This window comes from Anopheles ziemanni, chromosome 2 (genome assembly GCF_943734765.1).
Source record: "Anopheles ziemanni chromosome 2, idAnoZiCoDA_A2_x.2, whole genome shotgun sequence".
Lineage (NCBI taxonomy): Eukaryota > Metazoa > Arthropoda > Insecta > Diptera > Culicidae > Anopheles > Anopheles ziemanni.
In genome coordinates, this window is record NC_080705.1 from 38,547,878 (window position 1) to 38,558,540 (window position 10,663).

Below are 10,663 nucleotides of genomic sequence, written 5' to 3' on the forward strand. Positions count from 1 at the left end.
AAAACGTTTTCCCATCACGTTTGGCTAAGGGGGTTCGCCATTGTTTCGTCCACGCTCCTGTGGTTTTCCTTAGTCTGCTATTTGGCTGCACTGAGCGCAATGGAGAAAGTGAACTGTGCGACGAAAACCTCGCAGAAAGAAGAGTATTATTTGAACAGCACTTATTAGTCCCTGTGGGGAGGTGTTTTTTTATTCCTAGTAGTACACCAAGAGACTTGAAAGTGTTTAACGATGCCCAAGGATCCTTTGGGAATCGAATTTGGGACTAGTGTTCTATTCTGTTGCTTACTAGAGAGTTTTCTCTGATTAGAGCGTGTTTTGGTTTGCTAGCAAAGTTGATCGCACGGAAATTATGTTGCAAGATTGGCGATAATCTATTGAAAATTTGAAGCGTATTGGGATGCAAGAATAATCAAACTTTAATAGGTATGATAAATATTAAAAAAAAAACAATATTTTCATTTAAGGATTTATTCGATAACAAAATAATAATATGTAAACTTGTTTTGTTTTGCTATTTTTATCTTCCATGCACTTATTTTAAGTGCAATTGGCATGTATTATGCTTTGTATTATGTTCTTAATTGTGCGTTATTTCTCAACATTGTGTATTATTTCGTCACATAAGTTATTTCTCAACTACAATTTTTATGCCAGATAACCAGATGAATATCGGTTCATTTAAATTTATTTTGCGTAGAATTCTTTTTTGGTATAAAGTATTGAAAACCTTTCCCGGCTGAAAATAAAAGGCTTCGAAAATGAAATGGTGCTCGGGAAAAAGAACATGTTCCTAAGCTTCCCAGACGAATTGACTAAATTACGTTATAGTAATGGATGCAGCATCGACCGAATCTGGTTATGTGTTGGATACTGCGGGTTTCGGTGCAGCAGAAAAACTCCAAACATCCGTCCAATGGAAAGACGTGAAAAAGTGGGTTGAGGGGGATAACAAATATTGTGCCAGTCCGAAAATTATCGATTGATGACAAAATTGATCCAACGCACCAGACTCGGACCGGTGAAAATTCCAGACATGTACCGTCAGATGGGTGGGGTAGGGTGGTAGGGTGAGTCACGTGATCGATGGTTTGGAGCCGAAATATACCTTTGGGAAAAGCCGGTCTCTGAAGGTATGCTCTATTTATGGGAAACTTCGATGTATCAAAACGTACCGGATCTGATACATGTGTGGATCGAATAGTTTCTGGAACCGGAGATTGTTACTTTAAAACTCTTTCCAGATGTAGGTTTCTTTAAATATGACAATGTTTTGTGCTGTCCAAGCATTGTGATACAAAGCTGAAGTGTGTAATAATTATAACATAAACTAAAAACAAAATGATATCAAAAGATTGGCTGCGAAAATGATCAAAACTTTAACAAATTGCATCTAGATAAAAATAACTTAAGAAACCATACATATGCATAAAGTAATATATTGAATAACTTTAGAAATCATAGATATGCGTAAAGTAACTTTACTTATAAATTTAAGCTACTTTTGTTTGATTTTAAAAGATGACAAATTTTTGATACAATTTTTTTTCAAATTTGTTATTTTTCGTTTTGAACCATTGTTCGAGATAATCTTCTTTTAGTTAGCATAAAGTTCATTATTGATTCCAATTCTCATTCCTAAAAATATGTTAATAATTTTTATGTTTGGTTTCATTCCTTTACACGCATAGTATTGTTAACAATCGACAATTCGGACACCTGAGTCACTCGAAAAAGTGTCGTGAGGTGAAAAGTATAGGTTTTTGATTGAAAATGACCTCGAAATAAGATCCAGGAGAATTTTAACATTCATAAGCCTATTCATCAACTAAATAATGAAACAAATTATGAAGACGCTGTTCAATTCCTATTTGAATGGTTGTTGTCCGTTACACTAGTTTGGTGCGTTAATAAAAAGCTAAATATGTATTTTGCTGATCCTTAAGTAAGTAAAATGTGTGTTTGTCACACAGTAATAAATTCATCCCTGAATCGGAACAATTTGGTGATAGTACGCAAGCCACCTAAAGATTTAAATTATATTTTAAAATTTCATAAAACAAAATGTATCGTTATCATTGCTTTATTTTTTTTTCAAATTATTACCTACAATCCTTGTAACAAGGTACTTTGCTAAAACAAAAAAGGTCCATTCATGGTTATATCTTCTGCGCACTTTTCAATCAGTTTACCGGTCTATGGCTCTACTCACACCTTGGACCATTGATCGGTGCCGCAGTACTCGGACCAAACCCCGGTTTGGGACTCGCGCCGATCGATAGAGTTAGCAACGCATTTGATGTTGATATAAGACCGCCGGCACCGATGGGGCTGCCTTCTTTTATGCCCTAGCTGTTGTTGACGGAGAACATTTCGCATCATCTGCGGTCGGTGGTGTTGCTGCACGAATTGTGTTGCATTGGCAGCGTTTCCATTCGTCAGGTTGTGTGTGTGTGTGTTTGAGTGCATGTGTTGGGTTTTCTTTTTTCTCCTCCTCTGGTGTGCAGGTTTACCTTTAACCTACCGTTGCGCAGTTTATCAAACATTCACGTTTGATGTGTTGCTGTCTGCGGTAGGTATGCACACATACGCTGCTGCTGCTGCTGCTCTTGTATGTTCCTGTGCATCGCTGCATGTGCAGGCAGTGCTGCACGGAAAGTGCGGATCTATGCTGTTGATATTTAATTTTGTGAAATGCACCATCACCAGCAGACACTCAGCCGCAACACTTGGCAGCGTTCTGCTATCTGGCTTGTGCTCACATACCTCCCTCCCCCTACGCCGCTTGCCTTCCCTTTTGGCCCAAAATTTCCCAACGATCATATCCGCGACACAGCAGCATCACCCCATTTCCTTCGTCACCAATTTCCCATTCCATTTTCCCGCGTTCGACGATAATTGAACTGATAATTAATTTCGCCCGGCAGCATAACCACTGCACCTTCCCCCTCCGCGTGCATTTCGTGGGAAAAGCACTTCAAGTGCAACACACCGTCATACCCACACACACACACACCCGTTAAAGAGTAGTTCTTCTTTGCGCACCGGTTCACAATCGCAATCGATCCCGGTACCTCTCGCTTGCCTCGCGTATTCTAAACTTCTTCTCTTCGTCCCAATCCGACGACCTCCAGGCAGGAGGGGGGTGGAAACATTGCAGCAGTGACATAGATACTTGCCGGGGTGTCCTCGGGTTGGCGGTAATGATTTTATTAATTTTTCGTCATCCTTCACCCTTTTGGCGGTTGGAGCACGAGGAAAAATTGGGCTCGTTATGATGGTGGTTTTAGGATAAATTTGTTCCACTTTTTCTATGCACATCGTGTGCAGGGTTGTTTTTTTTTTTGCAAACTCCAATGCATCTGATGCTGCATTGCAGGCACACGTTTGGGATGGTACGGTTAAATTTTCTCCACGTCCGCGAGTTGGCGTATGTTTTGGCTTAAAATGCACAAACCGGGGGCTTTATTTCGGGAAAATGTTTAAAATGGGTAAATTAAACTGAAGCTATAAATAGTTTGAGCTGGAAAAATTGTGCAATGTACGATTTTTCTTTCTGCTAATTAATTTCCATCCGGAATAATTGATTACATTCAACACGTAATTGGCCTAATAAATCAATTGTGATTCATTCATCATAAGTGCTTCATTGTGGACTATTGTTCTAGGGCTTGAATTACGAAAACTATGTTGGGAATGGAAAGGATTTTTTTTTTAAATCGTATTAATTGACATTGATATCAATTGGACATAATTCTTTGCAAGTACGATATTCAATTTTGTTTTTAATATGAACCATTTTTTAAATTTTACAAAAGTAGTAAGCAAAATTATATTCTATTTTATATCGCACAATTGTGTCCAAAAGCATCTCTGTTGAAGTCGTTCCTAACTATCAATCGATTTCAATTTCGTGGCTTCCTCACACATTAATTTATGAACTTCCGCAAGACGACAGGGAAGGAGCAAACCCGGTTCGGCCAAAGAAATCATCCTTTGCAGCACGGCCCTTCCGGAACACTGTTTCAGTGATGAGGTTATTCCGGTTCGTAAGGTTTTCACTTGCGGATTTCTTTATTTTCTACGCTGATAACTTTTATAAAAGAAAACTGTAGCCGATCGATTCGAGCAGAAGCTGGTGGGTCGATAAACCACATATGAACTCCGTACGGTGCAGACTTCGTTCGGTGAGGGATTCGTCGAGCGATAGAGCCCAGAAGGAAGGAGTGGGATAATTATTTTGGTGTGTGGCTTTCAATTAGAACCCGATCCTCGAGAGGGCATCAGGCAGCGTTCGGGAAGCGAAACTTTCATTGTCAAACGAGAAAATGCAATCGAAAAAGCAACAGAACGACAAAAAAACCCGCAGCGGTTGGGTTGGTATGCGCTTTTCCGTGCAGTTCTTCGATTTTTTCGTTAGTTTTCGGTTTTAGTTTTCCTAGCGGTCAAGATGCACTACCGCCCTCCTACGTCCATTTGCTGGCGAAAGTTTAAGAAAGTGTAATTACATTCGTATCACGTAATTAAGTAAGAAGAATGTCCGAACGATCTGGTACCCGGTCGGCTTTTGGTCGGCGGCTGGGTTGAAGTTTAGTGGCAATGGTAGTTTTTAGCCTTCACCAGAGCTCCATACGAAAGTACTCTTCCTCTGTGTGGTTCGCTTGCCAGCCACCACGACGACGATAACGACAATATTTATCAACCCGTTGCGGATTCTAACAGCTCCAACATTTGGGAGCATCCTCTGGGAGGGATGCAATGAATCAATGCCTCTATTTTCTTTTAACTTTAGCTGACTTTTATTTTGTTTCGCTCCCTCCCAACAGTCAACTACGATCCGGACGATGACGAGCATGCCGCCAAAAGCAAGAGTAAGAATGGATTCTATGGCAGCACCGCTGAGGGAGGGTCGGCGGAGAACAACAACGCACCGATCTGCCGGCAGCCGGCGTCCGGTGCAAGCATTGGCCGAAACATGTCCATGAGGTAAACAGTTTGGTCCGCTTAAACGGTAGCTTTTTCGTTTTAGGCGATATAACAAAAGCATTTCTCAGCCAGATTAGCCACTTTGATGTTAGCGACATTTTTATTTTGAAACAAATTTCTAAATGTTTGCAAATATTTGTAATATTGTATTGTTTAACAAAGATATTATTTGAATGGAAAATAAAACATGTCCAATGGCATGTAGGTTTTCAGTGTGTACTCAATGAGGTTTGATAAAATAAACAATATATACAAAATTGTTTTTTTACGTTGTTTTAAAATCAACTTAATGAGTTTATGAAAGCCTCTTCCATTTTCCCTAATCGAATAAAATTGTTTGGGAATGTGTAAAATATTTAAACCTTATTCAAATATTTTCATCGAACTATCTAAAAAGTAAATTCATTGCTTTATTACAGAAAAAATCTTAAAAACGGGTTTAATTGTTGGTTGTTTAATGTTTTTGTTATCAATTAGTATTGTGCTTATTTTGGTTCCGATTTTTTTAAATTTTATATTTACAGATAAAAGCACGTATAAATACAAAAGTCTTAAACAAATGTTTTGACCAAACGCATATATTTAAATAAAATGTGTACGAAATATTCTAGTACTGCTTTGTAGTTTATTACTGCTTTGTACTGCTTTGTAGTCTTAAATCGAAAGCATGTTTTCTTTCTGTATGAATTTCTATAAAATAGATTACAGAGTAGATGCGGTTTGAATTTTATATTCATAACGTTGATCGAAAGGTGAAAAGGGTCCAACCCTATCCGAAGGATCCTGATAACTATAACATATTTTTATAATACCCTGTATCTCACGTGCACTGTCCACCGTTTCAGCTCGAAAATACACGAGGATGACCTGCGGCGCGAGGTGCAAACCAACGTTCCGATGCTGGCACCGGAAGTGATGGCCATCTTCGCCAACTCGCAAATTTTCCAGTCAAGCGCACCGCCGAAGCCAACGGCGGCCGCCCGGGCGACCTCACCGGCGTCGGTGAAGTTCGCCATTTCCGATTCCGGTTCACCGATCGAGGTGACACCGGTCAACGCCGGGCGACGGTCGGACGCACCGGCAGCTTCCGGCGGTGACTCCGGCGATGAGGGTCGCCGCGAGTTGAGCTCCGATAAGCTGCTGAAACGGCTCGAAGGTAACTAGCAGTGTCCCGCAATTCGTTCTACACTCACATCTGCACGGACCTCCCGCACAGGGAGTGCTGAACTGAGAAGGGAAAATCGAACATAAAAAGAAAACAAATACATGCACACACATACACACTACCTCGTAGTTTTGTAGAGCAGGCAGAGAAAGGACTTTCTCGAGTGCAACAAACTAGTACAAAATAGCAAACACTATACACCGCAATGTATGAAACCATTTTACCTTCATAAAACCCGAGGACCCCGTTTGGGAAAAGTTTCACCCCTGCCATCGTACGAAAAAAGCGCGCCTTTCTTCGGTGCAGTATCGTAAATAGAGTTTTTACGAGTTTGGCTAGTCACATTAGGACGTTATTAGTAGTTGGTAGAGGATAACATTATTTAAATCAATAGTTTTAGCCTGCCCCACCCCTTGAATGCTACTCAATCAATCGATAATAAAGATCCTCCCCTTCCACCCACGTCAATAATCGTTGGTTGCACCCTGGTATAATGATTCGTCCTAATCGCATGATAATGACTGTCTCACTACTGTTTAAGCTGAATTAATAATCTTTATCTTTATGGCTCCACTCAACTACTTTAACCACTGTTCTCTTCTTCACTACTAAGTACAATTACCGATCGTAAAACGAACTTATGGCTCGGAAAAACCTGCTCCCACCCGTGTTGGAGGGTCGGTGTTAATCCGGTGGGCCACAATCACTTTCACATCTCCTCCTTCTGTCGGCGGGTTTGTTGTTGGTTTTGCATATTTGCACGGGATCGCACCATACAAATGCACCTTTTCGGCCAGGGAAGGGATCTTCTTTTAGCGCTAACCTACCGGACACGGTGGTCCGGATTAACCGGCTGCCGTGTGTTATATGTATACTAACCATCAAGCTCATCGTCCACTCGAACGGGGCAGGATCATTGACAAAACTACTCCCCCGGTACTAGCCTTCCACTATGGCAGGCTAGCGGACGGTCTCACGCAATCTCACGGACCGGGTAAGTTGGCGTAGTGCGAAGAGCGTACGTAGTGAAATTGGCTTTAGTTGACTACTAACTGTATTGGCTTTGAGTAACTAGTTTCAATAAAATCCTACACTAGCTTGTTCGCTGTTTGTTTTCGTATTTTTCACCCTTCTATAATCCTTGCTATCCTTGTCAGTGCTTTCGTGATTTTTTATTTTATTAGTTGAATGTGCTTCCTTTTTTGCTATTTCTAAAATGTTGTTGGGTTTGGATTTAAAAAAAAATATGATAATATGATTCAAAACGGAAATAAATTTTAATGTACGATTTTTTAGCGACTGGCGAAAATAATGCTCGCTCAACAGATTAACAAAATAAATAAATTAACTCGGCTCACGAATAGACTTTCGTTGCATATTGCCACCACATTCCTCTCGGCATTCTGTGTCATAAATAATACTGCCACTGTTTCTCGTTACTGGTACACTGAGGCACTAGTTGGTTGACCATCAAACCGTAACATTGGTCACGTGCACCGTTCAGCATGTTTTGTGTCCAATTTTAGGCTCCAATGGATGCGTGTTTTTCTTTACCTCTGGAGACTGTCTTCAGTAATAATTTGATATTATTTCAACTCGATACTAAGTTTACGTTTTTGTTATTGCCTACCTTTGCCATTTAAGTCTTTTCTGCTCGCGTGATATAGATAGCTATAGAAAATATTTCCCCGTTTAAAAGTTGCTTTATTTCCTTCACCCACCTTCATTGTGATAGTGTTATTATTATTTCTACAAATCAATATCTTATTCCAAAAAAATATTTCCCCACCTACACCTGTGGCTCTTTTACACACACTTTGACGCACACTTTACATCAACTATAGGCGACACATCAAAAGCTAGTGCAATAGAGATGCAATTGTTAATTTATGTTTAACACTTTTTAACGATGTTTGCTTGTGTTTCGTTGCAGCTGGAAGTGCGACGTCGGATGAACGGGACAGTCGCCCCGTCATACCGGCGATCGTTGAGGAGGAGGATAGCGAAGAAGATGGTCAGCAGAGCCGCGACGTGGAAGACGTTCACCGTGATGTCGAAGTCATTCTACGACCACCGCGTAATTTCTCCGAGTCCAGCCTGTCCCGGTCGATCCCGCGGGACGTAGGCGGCAGCGCGGTCAACAAGACGATCAGTCAACTGCAAGCGGAGATACCGTACTTCTCGATACGGCCAGCCAGTGAGAACGATATCTTCACGATATCGGGTGCGAGTGCGGGTGGCGGTGGCGGTGGCAGTGGTGCAAGTTCCGGAGCGTACAATGCCATCAGTATGACACCGGAGGTGCCGGCCATCTCGTACTCGAACCTGCCGAAGAACTACCTCGAGACGCCGGTGATCGAGAAGTACCGCGAGTCGGTCAGCCTGTACTCGATCCAAACGGCCGGCATTAACCGGCAGTCGCAGACGGACAGCCTGTCGATGCCTCGCTACTACGGCAAGTCGGACCTGTTCGTGTCCGGTATCGATCGGGCCAACAGTCGCAGTGCGGACGCGGTCGAGATGAACCAGTCGGACAGTGACGACAAGGGGCTGGCGGTCAGCGATGGCAGTGGAAACGGGCTGTCCCTCAGCAGCAGCGCCTTGTCGAAGGCAAAACGAAGCAGAAGTGTCGCGGCCGAACGGAGCAAGCGACTGATGAACATCCGTACCGCGCTGCCACCGTTGAATCTGGGTTTGATACGGGGCAGCTCGTCGTCGAGCAACTTGCGCGAACGGGGAGAATCGCGCGAGCGGGCGGAAAAGGGAACCAACAAGTCCAAGGAAGGAGGGTTAAGAGTTTAAAGTGTGCCAGTTTGGGGTGGGAAGCACTCCGCACGTTCGTTTTTAGTATCGAGAAAATGAAACATATCAGTGCCAAGTACAGTATACGGGAAGCCAGACTGTCCAATGATGAGAAACTGTTGCTACTTAACGGTTGCGTATTGTTTAGAATATTGTTGTATTTTTATTTTAATGAAAGTTTACCGGCAACGAATCGGACGCGGTGGAGGTAAAACGTGGCAAAAAGTGTTTGCCAATGTGGCGTACCTAGCGTAGGCGTGTTTTAAAAACCGTTGAAAACAAGTCTTTCCAACTTTTTGGCTCGTTTCTGAAAGGAGCGATATTATTCCATGTTTGTAGATGTAAGCTAGATTTCAATAAACACAGATTAATCGTAGAATAAACCATGATTCAATTTGTACCGTTTAAATAACTTTAACATTGCTTTTGTAAAATACTTTTTTACTCTATTTAAAGAATCTATAAACTACATGATGACCATCCGGATATGTCCTTCGCTTAGGAAAATTTCAATTTTTTCGAAAAACTTTTTCTCGAAGTTAAAGAATTTCTTCTTCTTCTTGGCGTAACGACCTCTTGGTCATATGCCTGCCCGTTAAGGGCTTACGAAACTTGCTTCCCTGTTGTACGTGGATAGTCACTCGCTCGTGCAGGGGAGGGGGCCCGGTCTCGGTTGGGCTTCGAACCCACGCCGTCGAGGTGGTGAGCCCCGGCGCTCATGGGCCGATTTTCTAACCGGCGCTACCGCTCGGCTGTCGCGGACCCCCATTAAAGAATTTACAGTTATTTATTTATCGATCCACATTAGTGATGAGTCTTACGATTCTTTTCACAGATCGACCCGGAATCGACTCCGTCCCTAGAAGAATCGATTCGGATCAATCCGAACCAACGGATCGAACTCGCATATGGGCAGCTGCACTCACGGGTCGTTGCAATCGGGAATCGTTCCGACCCGATAGGCTCTTGTCGACCCGCTCATCACTAATCCACATGCAAGTTTGCAAATGCTGTCAGCTTTGTAACTTATCGTTTTGTTGAAACTTATCGCTTCAAAATAAACTTCTCTCAAAATGGTGAATCTTCTCTCAACATTAAAAAACCCCTCTCTAAACTGTAAATCCTCTCCCAAATTCCCTCTCACGCCCTTGAACCGATACATTTGATGAAACGGGAGTTTGACCTTGCAAATGCCAGAGGTTCTTGCGCGAGGGTCAATGAATCGGCAATCTACCGGTACCGGTTCGTTGCGAATGTCAAAAATGACACACGGCCGCCATTGTGAATATATTTACACGCAGCTTTACTTTCCTCAAAAACTAGAAACGATGGATAGATTTTCACTTGGACAAAGCTGCTTGTCTTCAATAGACCATTCATTTGAGGGGTCATTTATCAAAATCGGTTGTGGAACTAGAAAGTTATTGGCAAATTTGCATTTTTTTATGCTTAAATTTCAAAATCAAGCTGCCTTTGTCTTTTTACCGTAGATAGCGCTCTCTTTTCTTGCCACAGGCGAGGCGCGTCTCCCGAACGTCAAACGAAAAGGGACTGTCATTTGGCGTTAAACAAGCTGGACGACTAGTTCAGTCGCGGAGCGTCGAGGTGCGGTCAGGTTGTTCAAACTTCTGCGAAGGAAACCCTGCTACCGAGAAGGGAAAATTTGATGCAGCAGGAAAGTTTGCAGAGCATAAAACGGTGCCGCTTGTA

The 10,663-nt window shown here is 42.3% G+C and overlaps 1 protein-coding gene across 1 annotated transcript in view; it reads left to right on the forward strand.

Annotated features, from left to right (window-relative positions):
- LOC131282482 (uncharacterized) overlaps positions 1-9,334 on the forward strand; it is a 31,639-nt gene extending 22,305 nt beyond the window's left edge. The window contains 3 exon segments of the mRNA XM_058311965.1: positions 4,827-4,986; positions 5,832-6,154; positions 8,085-9,334. Coding sequence (XP_058167948.1) covers positions 4,827-4,986; positions 5,832-6,154; positions 8,085-8,953 — 1,352 coding nt within the window. The 3' untranslated portion in view covers positions 8,954-9,334.
- Positions 9,335-10,663: the final 1,329 nt, after the last annotated feature.